We start from the raw sequence: 19,557 nt of genomic DNA, 5'->3' as shown, positions 1-19,557 counted from the left end.
AGGAAAAATAATTTATAATCAAAGTAAAAGTTTGATGTTCATAATATTTTTACATAGTTTTGAGTCAAAATTATCTTTCATTTAAATTACTTTTAGTCAAAATTATTTTTCTTAACCCGTGAGAATACCTAGTGTTTTCAAACATATGCATTATTATATATATATATATATATATATATATATATATATGATTTATAAACGGAAACATTGTATATGCTTTCAAAGTGGATGTGTGATGTTATCTCCACATAATTTAAAGATTTTCTTTATAAATTAACTAATTCAAGCACATGTTAAGGCAAATAAATTATTTTTAATTCTTTTTTATTTAAAAATAATTTATACTAAAAGTATTTTAAAAAGTAAGCATTCTCTAAATTATGTTGATTAAACATGCATTTAAATATAGTACTATTAAATTCCAAAAAATATTTTTTTAATAGACTGAAACAGATTAGATTATTTTTTTATTATTTTACTTGGAAAACGCAAAATATCGTGTGTACGGGTCATCCACCAAAATTTTATCATTTATTTATTAATAGAGAAAATTCAAAATGTCAGAGTTATGGATATGCAACATCACAAATGATCAATTATTGAATTTGTGTAAATAAAAAACTAAGTATGGAAGTTATAATTTTCTACTTTTAGAAGATATATTTTTTTCATTGCAAGTAATATAAAAATGCACTAAAAGTTATATAAGAGACCTGTTATAGTAAAACATTTCACTCACAAGTTAATATTTGTTTTCAAAGATTACAAAAGTTAAATTAATCCAAGGCTATAAATTTGTATATGAAAAGGTGGATAAAAAGATTATAATAATTGGCAATGGTCCACTAATAGTTGGTATGTAGCCCAACCAACAAGGCTTTATTCTGCAGAAGCTCTGAATTTGAGACTCTGTTTTCATATTTTTCCTCTTCAAATTGACATCTGATTTGTAGTCACAGTTCATCAGAAAAATAATGGCACTTGGCTTGCACTTCATACTCAGACTCTTTTCTCTGTATTTGGTGACCTCTTCCACCTTTGCTTTGTCCCCTATCCTTCCCAGATTTCCCTCTTCAGCAGTTAGTGCAGAGCTAAAGCAGTCTTCCAACTCTGCTCCAAATAGCCTATACAGAACAAAGTTCTTCACCCAAATACTCGATCACTTCAATTTCAATCCCCAGAGCAATCACGTTTTTCAACAAAGATATCTCATCAATGATACCTTTTGGGGTGGTGCCAAAAACAATGCTCCAATCTTTGTCTACACGGGAAACGAAGGGAACATAGAATGGTTCACTCAGAACACAGGCTTTATGTTCGAAAATGCTCCTTCTTTTCATGCCCTTTTGGTTTTTATTGAGGTAAGATTTCCTCTGTAAAACCATGGATCTCTGTCTCTGTATCGGTCGAGTAAACTTTTTGCTTCATCACTCAAACTGGGATTTTTAACTGTTCAAAATTAACTTAATAACATACCCTACTTGATGTATCACAAACTGAACTGCAGCATAGATTCTACGGAAAATCAATACCATTTGGGGGAAACAGGAAGGTTGCATATGCAAATGCTAGCACACTGGGGTATTTGAGCTCCACACAGGCATTAGCTGATTATGCCACTCTCATCATTGATTTGAAGAAGAATTTGTCAGCAACTGATTCTCCAGTTGTGGTGTTTGGAGGATCCTATGGAGGAAGTATAAACCAATCTCACCAGTCATCATCATCATTTTTTTCCTTTCAATAATTAAGTCTTTGCTTCTATTCTGTTGACTTCAATGGTTGAATCTCCCAAGTTGAGATGAGTCTAAAATCTAATTGGGTATTGTTTTGTAGTGTTGGCAGCTTGGTTCAGGATGAAGTATCCACACGTTGCAATTGGAGCTCTAGCATCCTCCGCTCCAATTCTCCATTTCATGGATTTGGTTTCACCAGATATCTTCAACAACATCATCTCACAAGACTTCAGGGTTTGATTCTCTTAATAATTTGCAATTAATACTCACGTGCATGTAACTGTTTGATAAAAGATTCCTTTTCATGTATTACCACAGAGCGAGAGTGAGAATTGTTACAAAGTGTTAAAAGGGTCATGGAAACTAATAGACGACACAGCCAACAAACCCGGAGGACTGCAACTGTTACAGAAATCATTCAGAATTTGCAAGTGAGAGCATCATTAATGGAAAACCATTTACTTCAAATGATTAATTAATTTAGGTGATTATAGTTTAATATATGTATTTTTCAGAAGCAATGATTTTGGGCCAGGTTTTCTGGAAAATTGGCTTAGGACAGCGTGGGTTTATACAGCTATGACAGATTATCCCACACCATCCAATTTCCTCAGTCCCTTACCAGCATATCCCATAAAAAAGGTTACCAGCTTACACTTTTTAAATGCTTTTTTTAAGGAAACTGTTTTTTTTTTTCAGTGATTCACTTCTATCTGTTTGGTTACATATTTCGGATATTGTTTCTTTGTTGTTGTTGAAAGAACAAACTTCAGATTCATTGTTAAAATCGTTAGTCATAGCAAATTATTTGTTTAACTCCGTTTGACTAAAGGATCGTGATGTGATAAAATAATCCCGATTATATTTTACAAAATTGTGATTTTTGTGGCATATATTTGATGAAGAAGAACAATTATTCAATGCCTAATATCACACACCTTTAAGAAAAAGACTTGTTGAAACATGTGGTGGAGTGGCTCCGAAGTTGTAATGACAGCGACAATGAAATGGAATATGAAGATTTTTAGTGATAAAATTAAGAATGATTTTATTTAGATAATATTACATAAATAATTAAAAAAATAATAGTTCTTGAGAAATAATCAATGGTATTTGTAGGATTTTGAAATATATTATATTATTGGAAATCTCAAGTGAAAATAGTGATATATTATAATATATAATGAATAAAAATTTAATTTTTTTAATTTAGTTTTATAAGATTGAATTAGATTTAAAATTATTTTTTAATATATAATTAATGGAAAGATGTATTGATTTGTTTGTTTGAATATAGATGTGTGAGGCAATAGATAGGGAAAAGAATGATGGATTAGGGAAGTTGTATGCAGCAGCTAGTGTGTACTACAACTATACAGGCACTGCAACTTGTTTCGATTTGGATGACGATTCAGATCCTCACGATCTTGGAGGATGGCAATGGCAGGTAACTTCTAATTAAATTTCTCCATTACCATTTAAAAAATATATATATAAAATAATAATAATAATAATAGTTTTTTTAGTCGACAATAATAATAATAGTTAAATGGATAAAATAGATATATTATATTTAAATAATGGTAGAATCCAAGAAAGACCACGTGACAGCTTCACGTGTTAACGTGCTAACGGTGGTTATTCCAACGTTATTGATTAATATTGTGTTTCAACTTTCCATAACCCAGTGAACGAGTTTAATATTTTTTTGGGGTTTAATCTTATAATTTTTAATTATTATAATTAAATGATTTAGTTGTTAAGTTATTATAGTTAACTTTTTTAGTTAGTGTTTATCTGAGGTTTTTTTTCTCTTTCAAAATGTTCGTGAACTAGTATTTTAGTAGGAGCATTGAATAAATATATGTTATATAATTAAATTAATAGTAAATAAATATAATATAGATAAAAATAAGAAAATAATAGTTTGGACCAATTGAAAGATTTTTCTTTATTAATTAGCGAGCTAACACATGAAATGTACCTATATTTAATTTATAAAAATGGAGAATATGAGAGATTTACTCTCTTATATGCATTTCATTTATAATATTAGGGTATTTCAAATTTTGGGACTATTCTTTTCCTATTTTGTAAAATTGTGAGTGGTGGGTTTTTTCTTCTTAATTATAAAACCATCACCTTTCATATAACTCTAAAAATTACTATATAATTACTTGGTAATCCCTCTTACCCTTAATACTCACAACATAATATTTTAAACTGAATTCCAATTCAAATCTTTTCAACCATGGACGTTTAGCTTTTTAAAAGGAAAACGAAAACTATTCTTTTAATTTGTGAACCAATTAAGAAGTACCAGCCCAATAGTTTTGGACAAAAACAAATAAGCTATAGTACAATCGTCCGGCAATTTCTTCCTGCACTCCCATCTCCTACACTTATACTTTCAATTTTTTTAAATATATTCATTTTAGATTCTATATTTTGAAATGAAAAATTTGTAAAAAAATCATAAATTTAACTTTTAGATTTATAAAATCTCTAAATTTCACATTATAAAATTTAAAAAAATATTTAATAAAAAATAAAATTATAAAGAATAAGATACTGGAATAAATCGCCCAATCTTGCCCCTGAGACCAATAATAATAGACCCATTTGTTTACAAGCTGAGCAGGCCCAGCATGTATATCCACGCACTTATATAATTAAAGATTATATAATAAATAAACATTTTAAGATTAACTCATATTATAATTAAAATATATATGTATATAAATTTTATTTTAGATTCATAACAAACATTGGAAATTAATTTATTCTAAAAAAATATTGGAAATTAGTTTATAAATAAATATAAAACAAAATAGTGTAAAAGAAGAAGGGAGATGAAATGTACACTTAAACATAAAATGAGGGTAATTTAAAATGATTGAAAGAGATTTGTTTTAACTAATTTACAAGGACAAAGTGTGAAATGCATATAATATAATATACATAAAAAGATGTAGGTAATGAGGAGATGTAGTTTTGTGCATGCAGGCCTGCACAGAGATGATAATGCCCGTAGGTGGAAGCAATAAGCACAGCATCTTCCCAGAATATGTGTGGTCATACCAAGACAGAGCCTCTGCATGCCAATTTTTCTACAACGTTACCCCAAGACCACACTGGATTACCACTGAGTTTGGTGGCCATGTGAGTGTTAACTATCAAGTCTTTTTATAATTCCATTTTGATTTTTTTAACACCACTACATGTTCAAACATTATCTTTTCTGCAGGCTATTCAGACAGTTCTGAAAAGGTCTGCAAGCAACATTATATTCTTCAATGGTTTAAGAGATCCTTGGAGTGGTGGAGGGTATAATATGCCATCTCTTCTTTTTAATTACTATAATTTCAAAAATGCTAAAAGCAATTATTAAAACCACACTATCTATGAGTTTGGTTGCAGGGTGTTAAAGAATATATCAAAAACAATAGTTGCTATAGTTGAAAAAAGAGGTTAGTACCAAACTATCAGTGGTTCTCAATATATCAATATTCTTATATTTATTTGAACATTTTTGTGAGCAGGAGCTCATCATGTAGACCTAAGGTATTCTGCTAAGGAAGATCCAAAGTGGCTTAAAGATGTAAGGAGACAGGAGGTAAATATCATAGCAAGTTGGATCTCACAATACTATCAAGACCTACACTCCAATAACTAAGGGTTCTTCTCATTTTTTGGACATCTTTGGAGGCACTGCAATTACTGTCAAATGGAAATAGATGTAATGGATACCCAGAATAACAATAGTAACACATACTAAGTGCTTGTGAGTCATAAAAACCTAGTTCATTTTTGCCTTCTCTGGCTCCTTCATCCCAATGCCTAGACTCCATATTATAAGCTTTATTTGATTACAATGTTCTTTTACTCAGCGGATTAAAACAACAACGATAAAATGTGAAAAAATATTTAATGTCCTATTATTAAATCTGATAACTGTCCATTTTTGTTTGTTTCACTGTAGGACTGCAGCTAGTTAATTTTGAAAAATGTAAAAGTAAAAGACCACTAGCCCCTGAAGAAAATGACACCATCTTATGGGTCAAGAGAGTCAAATTAAGAGGGGTGGTCCAATCCAAAACCTTGAAAGGAAAATTGTCCTTGGATAATTGTGGTCCATTTCATAAAGTATGACACAGTTTAATGGTCCTGGCTAGACCTAAAGCTTATGAGGAGAGTTAATAAGGTCCAGATTAATTACCCAAGACCCCATCTCCATTTAGATAGAGTAATTCAAAGATGAGGTAAATAAAATGTTCACAGCCACATCAAATGTACTATTACAGATCCCAAAGACAGCCATAAATAAAATTTGCTTCAAATGAAAGTGAACAAGAACAACAGTATAGACCAAACTGGTCAAAGAGCTAGGCTTATTCAGAACAGTGGTTTATACTGCCATCCTCAGTGCAACTTGTTTACATTCTTTGGAAGCTCAAATCTAAATAAGGAAGTCTAAATTAACGGCTACCAATTTTTTTTTGTCCCAATTAACAATTTTGTTGAGGGGATTACCCAGTAGAATAAGCTTTGTGTGATGAAAAACCAGAGAGGTTCAAAACAAAAAACCTCCGAAGTCTAATTAATTTAGGATAGAAATATTAACCTTAAATCATTCGTTATCTTGTGATTTTCAAGATTGATGAGAGTTCACTCTAGAATCTCCCAAACATGAAACATAAAAAGTGCAGTGACAATTAATTATTCCGGTCTAATATTAATTGCAGTGAGTAGATGATAATAGACATGAAAATCAATAAGACACGCGGTCTTTCATTCAGTCTCTTAAATCTGTTGAGTTTCATTGTTCAAAAGTTAGGCCAAGATTATGACAAGTCGGTGATATCAATTTTCACATTTTTTTTAACTTATTGATACGTGATTGGACATTGTGGTCGCAATGCCTGCACTTTAAAAAAAAACTTTTTAATAAGTGATACATGATTAAACATTTGCAAATAAAAAAAAAAAATCCAATTTCAAAAACTAGCTCAAACGGATGAAATCTTAACAATGTATCATATTTACACGTGGAAATAAATGAATATGAGTTCAGTATCCCTATTAATTAAAAGACCTCAAAAGAAAAAAGAAAAAATGCTAGCTTCCAAATCTAAAGGCATGCTAATTTCATAGTGATAATAAGTTAGTTCCACGTTAAAGGTTATGTATCTATACTTGTAAATATAGCATACTACTTATGTTTGACCCTGATGGGTTGTGCGTACGATTCATCACCAACACAAAACAAAGTTTAACTTTCTTAAAATATTTTCTTTGACTTAACCAAGACAAGATTTACTATAATGTTTGTCTCCTAAATATTCTTATTAGAAGTTGGTTCATATTATTTGTTCTTATTGGTGAGGTGTAAGAGAATTTAGCATTGGTCTATAAATGGGAAGTCAAAGTTGATGTTGTTGGTGAGAAGTAAGAAGCAAGAGTGGGAGTAAAATGAAAAGTTAAAAAGGAAGAAGAAGAAGAAGAGAGAGGGTTAGTTAGGGCCTAGTGGACCATTGTATTGGGCCTGCAAGATAAGTCAAAATGGTGGTGGAATGGTCCCAAGTCTAGATCCACCCCTCTACTTCTTCTTCCACAGAGCTACACAAATCACGTGGCACGTGCCGTTTACCCGATTCCATCACCACTCTGAGCAACTCCCATCTTTTGTTGCAGTTTTCACACCACACAACTGAAGCAGATAAAGAAAATGCTCCTTGCCAGCCATAAAAAGGTAAAAAAAGAATAAAGAGGGTTTGACAAATGTGGGAAGGAGAATGCCAGAGTGGGCCCACTTTCATTTACACATTTACATTGTGGGCCACAGCCCACCACGCATGCCTTCCCTGACGGGTGAGAAAATTAACTCATACATAGCTGACGTGGCATTTTCTGCCCACACTATTTGTATTTCATTCTGTGTGTTTGTTTATATGTGGAGCCTTTTACTTTCCTGTTTTACTATTTTTGCCTAAACATTTCTTCTCGGGATGATAAAACCACAACCTTTTCTTTCTTATGTCTCATAATTAATTTTAATTCCACATTAAAACTCAAAATAATAACTAATTATACATAAAATTTAATAAAAATACTCGTATAATGTGTCGGTGATATTAAATAAATTTCAATGTGGGATTCTAAATTTGGTAATCCAAATTAATTTGTGATACAGTTATTTGGTTGGAAACTGTTTATTTAATTGATTGAACAGGAAGATTATTATGCACAGTATCTATATGTAAGTTGATATATAGGTGTAGGCTGTGTGTGTTGCATTAGAGTGTAGCCCAGTGATTAATTCCATCGTGCCAGATATTTCACAACCTTATTACGGAAATGGGGACCCCACATATACTGTTCTTTGATTCCAGATATTTTAAATTCTGTCTATACAAATTTCGTATCTTCACTCTTACAATCTACTCATATCTAATTAATGATAGAAAAAATAGAAAAAACACTTAAAAAAAAAAAAATAACACAAGATTTAATGTGGTTCGGTCCTTAACTGTAAGTTACACTCTACATGGACAACTATTATATTTTCATTATATTCTTTTGCAATCAATTACAATCTTTTCAAATAGAAATTATAAAAGGGACACAATAATTAAGCTCACTCATTAAACTAAACATGATGCCTAGTCAGTTCAATCCAATTGGTCATGACTTCATACTTAACAATTTCCACTTGAAGAACAATATCACCTACGTTTCAACTGTGTACAATGATTAAATTCACTCACGTATATAATTAGTCCAACTCAATTGATCTTAACGCAACTCTTTTCATTTTTCATTTTGCCTCAAACGAGATCTGTTTATAGATAACTACAAAAGCAAATCGGAGGAATTGATCCTTGTCGAAACCCTAGCATATTTTTGATAATACTCAAATGAATAACATCAAAATTTATTTTTGTCCTATACTGTAATACTGATCCTTCGTGTATGCGAAGGAGTTATCGCAACAACTGATTAGAAAAGGGAGAAAAAAAGAGAGGAGTCGGTGTAGAGTGGGGGAACAGTGGATATGTTATTGCCGGCATAAATATGACATCATGCAGCAGAATATTAGAGTTGCATGCCTACAATTGAATGTTGTTAACCTATGATTAGTTAATAGTGATCTGTGTATAACTAAGCAAAATCATAACATGTTGTTTGAGGCACTCATTGCCACAAAATAGATAGAGCAAATACTGCATCATGAAAAGCATTCTTGAAACAGGGTGTATTCCTCAGTTCAATGTTCTTAATTATGGCTAATTATCAACCCTATGAATCATCAATTTCCTAAGTATCAGGCCACCTTGCCATTTGGCGTGCTAAACTACACTCTCATCATATCTTTTCTACTTTCTTTTTCACCACCACTATATTTATTGCTAAATCATTCATGTTTCCTCCCCAACCCTTCTAATTCTAGACATCTTTTCTAACATGTTTCTTTTTAATATTTAAAATAGTTTTTAAAATAGTATTTGATTTAGTTAATACAATAATTAATTAGTAGTTTTTATTTAATAATTATTTTATTGTAGTATATATATGAATCACATTTTGCATTCAATGTATCAATCTGATGATAACAAATTTTGGTAATTTGTATAAAATTTTAATTAGATTCAATAGTCATTGTTGTCATTATTATAAAAATACATATAAGGAAGGAAAGTAAAGGTATATACAAAAGTGAAGGCAATTAAGTATAGACTTAAGGACAGTAGGGTCCCCAGTGAATTAGATATCTTGAAGGAGCAAATACAGAAAATTTATATTAGTGAATTATTGCATGGACTTATATATAGTGGAGTTTGACTTGATTATAGCAAGCTGTTTTGGCAATAGCATATGCAATGGTTTTGTTGGAGATAGAGGGTCACACACAGTATATATAATTGATGCATATGAGATCCTTGTACCATTTGGAACTTTAATATAGCCACATGCAAACATATTACTATATTTATAATTATTAATGTGATAAGTTCCAAGTGAGGTGCACTCCGATTGGCCCACTTAAACAAACCTTTAACTACTGGCGTTTTAGCATATTCTAGACACAAATTTGATGAATTAATCTGCACTTGTCTAACGGATATGCATGTGTGTTAGCAAAATTAGTGTCAATTCAAACTAATAATAAACAATAAATTGAATGTTAATAAAGTTGTTGACAAGTGTGCTAATTATTCTGCCATAATATTCAAGCACAATACACTAGAGTAGTTGTTTATTAATCTCTTTGTACGATAAACTCAAAGTGTAGGATGCGTATCAAGATAATAGATTGCGTACATTGTTCTTGGCCTTTTCTTCACGAGTTGCTTTCGGAATTTATAACTGCTACAATGAACTAAGTTTTGCAATCTGGAACACTCTCTCAGATCTCCTGCATCAGACAAAATATTTAGTTCAACCGATCATGCCATCTCTTTCACCAAACCTTCCTCACTTTCTTCAAATTAAAACAAACACAAATTCCAGCCTTATATATGTCAAAATATAAGAATATCATATATTTGATTCATACAAAATTCTTCCTGATTAATTTAGGATGTGATAAGAAGATCAATCTTTTCATTTGTATGTAATAATAAAAGGGTTAGATAGATTTAGGGTTTAGGATAAATTTTTATTAATAATTTTTTATATAAGAAAGAAAATTTCAATAAAATTATATTATAACATTCACGTTAGTTATAAATCAACATAAAGTGTTTTAACATCTTAGTGTATACTAAAAACACATTCTAATAGTTTACTTATTCATAGGATCTAAAGTTTAAATCAGTGAGAAAAATTAATTTCATGTAAAAAAAATAAAATAAAAATATATTTAATCTCAATAAAATATGAAAATATAAACAACTTTCAGTTAAAGAATACCTCATGTTTCTAGAGAAAGGAAAAAGTGAGGTGAAGGAAAATCTTGCCCATGTTTTATATTATTTTTATTTTACAAGAATCATAATTGTATTACTGTTTAGTAACATTTACTATTTAATTAGTAAGTTAATTATTTTTGGTAGTGATTAGTAAATTAATGATCAACGCAACATGTTAATTAATTATTAAGTTAATGTGTTTTGAAGTATTATGTTATCAAATAATATGTTAATAAGTATTGTTGACTAGACTTTAAAATTACACTTAACTTATTTGACTGCTTCGAAAACCTAGTTGGCAAAAATGTTTACTTCATCAGTATATAAAATTATGTGAACGCTGTTTAGTGTACTGTTCGAAACTTTATGTGCCTGTAGTTTTGCACTAGCAGTTTGACACATTAACTGACTTGGTCTAACAAAAATTAAATTAATACAGTCCCCGGAATTTTATATTAACATACTATGTTTATATTAAGAGTTTAATTTAATTAAACAAAAATTAAGAAAGCAGAGTTTTTGCTGTAATTTATAGTTGTGTTAATACATGAATGTATATATTGTTAGTTAAATTTGTGTTTTGATTTCCATGTGGGTGTTCCTACCCCACTTTCCTTAAATACCTCGTGGGGGTTGTCTTGTGTCACAGTTTCCCCTGAAATTAACTATTGACATTGCCTGTCACAAAAACTATTAACATTTTTTGCAGAATCATATACAACACTCCACACTCAAAGCCCACTCTCTTAATTTCCTCATGCTCAATCATTCCACCAATTAGCCTACCAACATCTTTGGGATGCTTTTATGTATACAAAATAATTCTGATAATGTTTTTTCTCTCCTTATTTTTCTCAATGAATCCCATAAACAATTATATATCATATTTTTATTATTGCAAAATTTACTATGCAAATAGTTGAAGAAATAATATTTTTGAGAAGACATTGAAATTTGTTATTTTCTTCCATGTAAGCATGCATCATCATTTACAGGACCCGCAATTTTGATGGTCCCTTCTGGGAATTAATTGCACTCGCCAAGCATTTCTGGTTTATGGGACCGTCGCATCCAAGGTTTATACTACGCCAAGAGAATTATTTAATTTGAAAATAAAAGAAATAAGAAAAAGAACAGTCAACAACTTTTTTTTATCGTATCATAGGTGTGTGCCCAACATATTTATACACTTAAACTAAACAAATGAGTTAAACCTTTTGTAGGACAAAAAAGGTGTCTGAATCTACCTGGAAACTGAGGTGGGTTTTGTTTCCAACTCATAGAAAAGACATAATCTAACTAATGAAATTATTATATATAGAATACAAAGTATGTATAAAAAAAATATAAAGATGAGTAGACAGCAATAGGACCATATAATAAGTAGAGAGAGAGAGTGTGTGATTATGTTGTGTACGAGAGATATGCGAGGTGGGGATTGAAACACGACTATGATGCAGGATTTGTGTCTTCTCTAATTGGCCAAATCAAATCTCGTTACTCTTTGCTTATTGGAAAGGAGAGAAGAAACTTATGATCTGTGGAAATGAAATTTTACTCCACCCATGCCTTTGTTTGTTTGTGCTGTTTTTTTTTTTTTTCTCTTCCCTGTCTCCATGACGCATTCAATTTGATGTATAGCTTCCTTAATTTGAAAACCAGGAATGGCCAAACACCAATAATGAAGTCATGCACGTGACACAACACTATTCTTTCATTATCTTCAACATAATACATTTTCAGAAGACTTGAAATGAATCAGACCTATATTCATTTACATTCATATACATGCCCATCATTCAGATTCAACACACAAGTTGTGGAGGACGTACGTGGACCACTCTACGTTAGTTTTTCCCTCCATCCATGCCAGAATTTATAGGCACACACCAAACAATCACATTAAAAAACATTATTATTTTGTCCATTACTAAATCGTTGCTTTTTAGTAAACATAAGAAAAATAAAATGTAAGACGTATCCTTGTAAGTTGTAACCTTCACATTAGATTGAAAGCATAAATTAATATGAGCAAAAACAACATATTATTAAATGGTGGGATTGGATAGGATGGAGAATGAATGAAAGAAATAAATGATGATGAGTGGTTAGAGTGAGTGAGGTGAGGTGAGGGTGTGAGGAGTGGTGAGGGTTGGGTTGGGGAGAAGGGCCCCATCACTTGATTTGTAAGCCAATTTACTAACATGGGATGTCCCTAATTACACCAAATTATTCACCTGTACTCTACAATCTCTCTCTCATCCTCATAAAACATACATGTTCGGTCCAATTCGGTAATTATTTCATTTTAAAAATCTCACCATGTCTCACTTACAACTCATACAATACAAATACAAGTGTACAACGTCTGCGATGTCATCACACACTTTCATTATCATTCCATTTAACAGAAGAACCAACAATCCTAATAATACAACCAAGTTCACACGGAAACAAATAAAATAAACGTTAATTTAAAAAGAAACCGAAAAACAGCATCGAAATTCGAAACAGCCCAAAAAAAGACTTTGTCTTTTTTTATTTTTCTTCTTCTTCATATAGTAACGCACTTGGCACATTACATAACCTTGAAGTACTCTCGTACTCTCTCTCTCTTTCTCTCTCTATCTCATTGTCATATCTTTGCTAGGTCCATCAAAACAGGCAGTGATTCCCCCAGCTTCCACATCAAATGAACCCATAATCATCATCATCATCACCACGCCTCTTCTCTTCTCTTCTCTTTGCTTCTTCCTTCTTTATTCTCTTTACAGCTCTCAATGTCGATAAACCACTACTCACCAGAAGCCAGACTATACTGGAGCGAGCAACAACAAGCAGCCACGTGGCTGGGAAACTCTCACACTCCTCGTTTCAACCTGAACGACAACCAGGAGGAGGTGGAGGAGGAGGAAGAGGAGGTGGTGGTGGCGGCGGCGGCGGAGAACGGTGGTGGTGGGGCGGCGGGAGAGGAGAAGGAAACGATGTTCGAGAAGCCGCTAACGCCGAGCGATGTGGGGAAACTGAACCGGTTGGTGATCCCGAAACAGCACGCGGAGAAGCACTTCCCGCTGGAGTCTTCGTCGTCGTCGTCTTCGTGCGGTGACAGCGCGAAAGGTGTGTTACTGAGTTTCGAGGACGAGTCCGGTAAGTGCTGGCGTTTCCGTTACTCTTATTGGAACAGTAGCCAGAGTTACGTTTTGACGAAAGGATGGAGCCGTTACGTGAAGGACAAACGCCTCCACGCTGGCGACGTCGTTTTCTTCCACAGACACCGAACCCATCCCCAACGGTTCTTCATAACCTCCACCCGCCGCCAAGCGAACCCCCCCGCTCACGTTAACTCCACCGCCACAGCTTCCTTCTACTCTGCGCAGCCTTATCCTGCGCATCACCTCCCTTTCCCATACCAACCTCTCTCTCTTCATGCAGCACCAGGTACGTCATGGTCTGTATATTTCATTTATTGTGATTCGAATAGAAAATAATGTAGTGGTAGAAGTAACATTGGAGGGAGGAATTGGGAGTGGTAGGAATTAAGTGAGATTGCGTAGAGAAGTGGGTCTCTGCAACGTGTGCCGCGTGAGGAAGGTGGTGAAAAATGGGATTGAGAATTTGAAGATATAAGGGGTGTTGTGTTGTTAATTAGCAGATGTTTTTGTTGGGTAGGTGGGGCGGAATTTGAATATGGTATGGTTAAAAGAATTGATTGGAACATGAAATGTGTATGATTAAAGCGTGGGCATTTGCACGTGTTGTAATGTTTTTTACTTACAGGTGGAGGGTCCCAAGGACAGAACCAAACGACACCGGGAGGGAACAGTTCAGGTGGCAGGGTGCTGAGGCTGTTTGGGGTGAACATGGAATGCCAACCTCATAATGATTCCCAAAACTCCACGCCACAATGCTCTTACACTCTCTCCTCAACGCTTTCCCACCACCACTTACACCGTCAAACCTCTTACTCTTCTTCCCCAAACCCTCACCATCACATGCTACGTCAACTACCATAATACAATTACAATCTATTACAATTAGATTCTCTCTCTTTCCCTTTCCACCTTCAGGGTTAAGCTATGCCCTTAATTAATTTTAGTTAATCACCTTCTCATTAACATCAACTCCTCAAAGGAACCCCTCTTTATTACAGGTATATTTAGGTTGACGTTCAAGATTGTAGACGATCTTTCTTGTCTTCAATTAGGGAGATGCATGCAAATGGAAATGCCTTTTTATTCGTTTTACCGGATCTTCTTGTTCCCTGTCACTCCAGCATATTTATTTTATTATAAACCAAGCTGTGAATGCCAGATGGATCATTGGACACCTTTTCTATCAACTTTGCCTCTTATTATACAAGACTGACTTTAAATGTCACCACTTTACAGTTTTTTCCATATGTTTTCTTTTTAATTTTACAATAATCACCTTCAAAATTCATGTTAATTTGGTTTTTTTATTGATTGATAGTGACACCCGTTATATAATATTAAAAAGGGCGTAGGGGAAAGCTCTACATACTTTAGTATATACGAAAACTAAATATAACATTAATTGAGTAGACTTAATTTGAGTCATGTGAGGTTTGATTAAGTCAAGATTGTCTTCGATTCATTTAATTGATTCTGCATCTTGGATTAACATGAATGGAAAACTACTGTTGGTTTCCTTTTACCCCGACCGAGTTAGCTTCATTATCTATTTAATTGAAAACACCCTTCTCTCTCTACTATTAAATGTTGAAGGGCAACGAATGCAAACAGATTAACCTTAGACCATAATTGATTGGGTAATCTCATTTCTTTTTTGGTCCACCTTGTGTGATGTGTACGTGGTGGTGTGGTATACCAACCGATAGACATACAGAGTTGGAAGTTTGAAGCATGGGAAGAACGGATTATAATTCAATCTATCCCAAAGAAAACCTTTTAATTAAGTTTCATCATTAAACATAACGAATGCCGTGGAATTACCTTTCCGACATATATTTGGTTGAAAAGTCCATCCAAAACTCTCTTAAAGCAAACTCAATAAATCTGCAACACATGGAAGTCAACCAAACTATGTTAGCCTTTCCATGGTGACAAAGCTATTCTAATTAGTGTCTCTTCGACTCACACTCGAGTTGTTTAGCTCACTGCAGAATCCTGAATTTATGGGATTACTTCCTTCGTACATATTTTGGTATCCGGGAAAGATGTTCTATTCATTCTTTAAACAAACTTTTCACGTACAAAAAGTTTCTATCTAAACGTTCACACCACATTTTTAATGGCACGGAATTAACCACTAAAATGGTATTAATTGAGTTGCTAACTTCCGAGTCCTCAGGAAAAAAGCTCATCGGAGAAACAGTCGAAATAGTATACACTTTACACAAGCATACACTCAATACGAGCTGGAAAAATATAACATGGACATGATAATCAATGAAAATCAAACATGATTCGAATTTACTCAAATTTTTTTACATAAACTGATCAACACCTTTCTTTTCCTTACATTCCTATCATTTTTTCTTCGTAAAATCGATGGCACGTCTTACTCTTTATGGGGTATGTGTCATAACTATTTAAATGTTTTCAACTGTAGTGGAAAAAAAAAGTAGGAATTAACATAATGTGTCGATGCGTGATTGCAACAGGATGTCAACCAGAAGAGCAATCACCAAGGACAACGATAGGTGGATGCGACATCTCATAATTGATCCAATTAACCCACTTGTCAGGTTCCCCTCAAACCCTGCCTAAAAGGGAAAGGGAAAGGGAAATGAAGGTGGGAGGGGCAGAAAGAAAAATGATAGAAAAACTAGAAGGGAGAAAAGGAAACGAATCCCTGATTTTCTTACCAAACTTTCACACCAGAAGAGTAGCAATGAGTAAACCCGAAGGTGGAGAGTAGTGATGGGAAAAGAAAAGAGACTGCAGCCAGAGGGCAGATTCAGAAGGTAAGGTATGGAGTGGTATTGATGGGCCCACTGAGAGAGCTGGGTGACGTCATCCCAGTGCTAGATGGAGAATTTTAGGTCATTGGAAATCAGAAATGAGGAATCAATTTACTACTGTTGGGATTCTGCCTCAAGATTTTCACAAGGCTAATCATAATATACGTGGGAGGTAAGGCATGGTGCCACAGATGGTGTGCTGCTATTTGGTTGGTATTGGTGGGTATAATGGGTGGGTGGGTGGACTTGACTTGACTTGATAGATAACACGGCCAAAGACGTACTACTAAGCCCACTCCTCTAGTTAAGCAACACAAACCACATGCTATATGCTTCCACCTCTTAGTAGTGGTGGTACTCACATCTCAACTCAGCAAAGCATATATTTTATGGATCCTGCCATCTTAAAATTAAGCATGTTGGTAAAATAAGTAATCTCAAACAAACAACAAAACCCTTATTCCACAAGGTATGTAATTTCAACCATCCATAACAAACTATGACTGTATCATCAACTACTAATATTACTTATTTTAGATAACCTATATCCATAGTATATACGCAGATATATATTAGCTGCTAGAGCCTACAGGAATGATCATCATTCCAAGGGGGATATTTTGGATTTTGCTTCCTCCTAAGACCTGATATTTCAAATTTTGTTTCCGTGCAAATTTTCAGGTAGAAATATCTCATGACGCATTTATTTGGGGAAGCTGAAGACAAATAAATTTGTGCATGTCAACAGACCATGGTCCCCCCCCACCCCCCACCCCCGGTTGTGGCCAGACCTGTTTTTTATGGTCTGTTGTGTGCAGTTGTAAGTTTTTGCAAACTATAAACAACACGCAATGAAATAAAAAGGGAAGAGAAAAACTTTCACAACGTAACTAGGGTAAAATGTTTAAACAAAGACGGGAAAATGGAGAATATAGACCGTAAACTAAAAGGGAGACAGGGATATCCTTACGAGCAAGCAAGTAAAAAGCAGTATGTCACTCGAGGCAATGCAGTACGGCTCACATTGAATGCTGTTTTTATCAGCTATTAATTATTAATTGTGTAATTCACAACTTAGAAGTACTCTCTAAAACCTAGTTCAACGCTATTGAGGCAAAGCAACCTCAGGTTTCCCTTGTTGGCTTATTAACTGATTAATGGGTAAGGCACAATGAGTGAAATAGTTTTGGTCCACTTGAGTTGATTGATTTCCATCACTAAGTTTATAGCTCCTCTGCACGTACACGCTCTTTCTAGTGTTTTTTTATTCCATTAAGGTGACGTGGATCCAAGGTGAAAAAATTCCAAACTTCTGGTACAACAGGTATTTTCAGGAGAAGAAAGACAGTTTCACTGACTGAAGTTTTAGCTGTCGTACAATCAACTGCCTGTATAGACGACGAGCAGGGGCTGATGAAACGAGAATGTGACCCGTCAGTGAAGTGCTTTTAATCAATGATCCAACACACTTAATTACCAAAACTCGAGTACAAGTTCTTGCCCCTTGTCTCTCACAGAGGAAGAAGAAAGAGAATAATCAAATTCTTGTAGGACGTAGGGGAAGAGAGAAGAGCTTGAACTGATCACTGTGTCTAAACAGTGGCTTCAACAAAGCTTTTAGCTTTCAATCAATATGATCGATACAAGTTTCATCCAAGTTATTGAAAAATAATTGTGCAAAAGAACGACAGGAGTGCAGAATACCTTTAAGAGTAATCAAATAATGTGTCATGCGATTATTAGGGCCCCATAAAGATTTACACAAGAGGCCCATTGAACTCCTGCTAGAGAAGGCGTCCAATCTCTCTCTCGGTGGCTCACACTGGCTCTGCAAGTGGGAGGGTCCTCAGATTGTGGTGTTTATCATTGGCCTACACATAATGGCCTATCAAAGAAATGGAAAGCTTTGACCTGCAGGAGTGATACAGTTATGCATAGATAGTAATACAGTACAGATGACATTAAAGAGAAAAATTAGAGAGCAATATTATGAGTGTGTATCTTTCATGCCACACCACTAGGCATTACTTTGAGAGGTCAGGGATGAATCTCACATTGCATCTCCTTTAGGTGAGCTCTAGAATAAAGAACACAAATGGGAATTTGATTTCTTCTTGAAGAATAAAGTACGTCTTCATATTAGCATCAACACCAACTAAATCTCCCTTTGCATCTCAGTAACCCCCCTCACGTTTCAGCATATGAACTACCAAAAACAAAATTAAACAGATTAATCAGGAAAACAATGCTCTTTCCTGCATCCATTCACATGGATTCATCCTGATAAATTGTTTCTCACTACAGAATAGTAAAACTAAAATGTATGACAATTTTTAGATCAAGCCCTTCAATATCATAGAACTAGTGATAAAAAACTTGTATTTAAAAGATTCCCCGCAAACTGTGGCCGTGAGGGAAGACTGCGAATACAGTCCCTACCTATAATGTTAAGCATACAACTCGTACCTGAAATACTAAGAACTATTCCTCCATAATTCAGACCAAGACTGTAGATGCAATCTTCATAAAGAAATAGACCCATATACCAGGCTTATCAACCGAAAGATAGAATCAATAACATTTTGTGGGGACCTAATTTTATGTCTTATCTCTCATTATAAAAGTCTTTTCAGTCATCTCAATCTCCACAACGAAGCCAAAACTATTCAACCTAGCATCTCATGACCCAAATTGTCTGCCACATACATATTTTTAAATAAAAAATGACAACCCGTGGTAGAAGTGCTGCATCAAGAGTCAGCTGATAATTCAGTCCACCTAGCCAGGAATCTCGTAGAGTGCCAAAGTAATTCTATCTATAAAAAATGATAACAAGATCTCCAGTAAACAGTATTAGACAAAGATACCATACAACCCTACCCAGAATCAATCATATATGAAGCTTTCCTCATATCATCTTTTAGAAGGTGAATTCACGTATCTCTAAGTGAACATAACAAGCATG

At 33.9% G+C, this 19,557-nt stretch overlaps 2 protein-coding genes and 1 long non-coding RNA gene across 3 annotated transcripts; 2 read left to right on the top strand and 1 right to left on the bottom strand.

Annotated features, from left to right (window-relative positions):
* Positions 1-819: 819 nt before the first annotated feature.
* Positions 820-5,621, top strand: LOC137814607 (uncharacterized). Its single transcript, XM_068617425.1, has 10 exons — positions 820-1,361; positions 1,508-1,697; positions 1,837-1,970; positions 2,055-2,167; positions 2,252-2,378; positions 3,034-3,183; positions 4,743-4,898; positions 4,984-5,063; positions 5,157-5,206; positions 5,279-5,621. Exons 1-10 carry the CDS (start codon positions 975-977, stop codon positions 5,410-5,412), a joined length of 1,521 nt encoding a protein of 506 aa, XP_068473526.1. The 5' UTR covers positions 820-974; the 3' UTR covers positions 5,413-5,621.
* Positions 5,622-13,030: 7,409 nt separating this feature from the next.
* Positions 13,031-15,025, top strand: LOC137814604 (B3 domain-containing protein At2g36080-like). Its single transcript, XM_068617419.1, has 2 exons — positions 13,031-14,086; positions 14,426-15,025. The coding sequence occupies exons 1-2, from the start codon at positions 13,429-13,431 to the stop codon at positions 14,659-14,661; spliced, it is 894 nt and encodes a 297-aa protein (XP_068473520.1). The 5' UTR covers positions 13,031-13,428; the 3' UTR covers positions 14,662-15,025.
* Positions 15,026-18,166: 3,141 nt separating this feature from the next.
* LOC137814606 (uncharacterized) lies at positions 18,167-19,182 on the bottom strand. Its single transcript, XR_011081660.1, has 3 exons — positions 19,059-19,182; positions 18,647-18,798; positions 18,167-18,503 (listed from the first exon to the last, which is right to left on the bottom strand). It is a non-coding gene; the product is annotated as an uncharacterized lncRNA (long non-coding RNA).
* Between the last annotated feature and the right edge of the window lie 375 nt (positions 19,183-19,557).

The sequence above is a fragment of the Phaseolus vulgaris genome, chromosome 1 (genome assembly GCF_000499845.2).
Source record: "Phaseolus vulgaris cultivar G19833 chromosome 1, P. vulgaris v2.0, whole genome shotgun sequence".
In the NCBI taxonomy this organism is placed as follows: Eukaryota; Viridiplantae; Streptophyta; class Magnoliopsida; order Fabales; family Fabaceae; genus Phaseolus; species Phaseolus vulgaris.
This window is presented reverse-complemented; position numbering and strand designations above follow the sequence as displayed.

What these genes read in the sequence shown, in the direction of transcription:
- LOC137814607 (XM_068617425.1), top strand. Translation starts at nt 975, where the DNA reads ATGGCACTTGGCTTGCACTTCATACTCAGACTCTTTTCTCTGTATTTG. An exon ending in AAATCATTCAGAATTTGCAA is followed by an intron (nt 2,168 to 2,251) that starts GTGAGAGCATCA and finishes TGTATTTTTCAG; the next exon opens with AAGCAATGATTTTGGGCCAG. An exon ending in CAGCATATCCCATAAAAAAG is followed by an intron (nt 2,379 to 3,033) that starts GTTACCAGCTTA and finishes GTTTGAATATAG; the next exon opens with ATGTGTGAGGCAATAGATAG.
- LOC137814604 (XM_068617419.1), top strand. Translation starts at nt 13,429, where the DNA reads ATGTCGATAAACCACTACTCACCAGAAGCCAGACTATACTGGAGCGAG. An exon ending in CTCTCTTCATGCAGCACCAG is followed by an intron (nt 14,087 to 14,425) that starts GTACGTCATGGT and finishes TTTTACTTACAG; the next exon opens with GTGGAGGGTCCCAAGGACAG.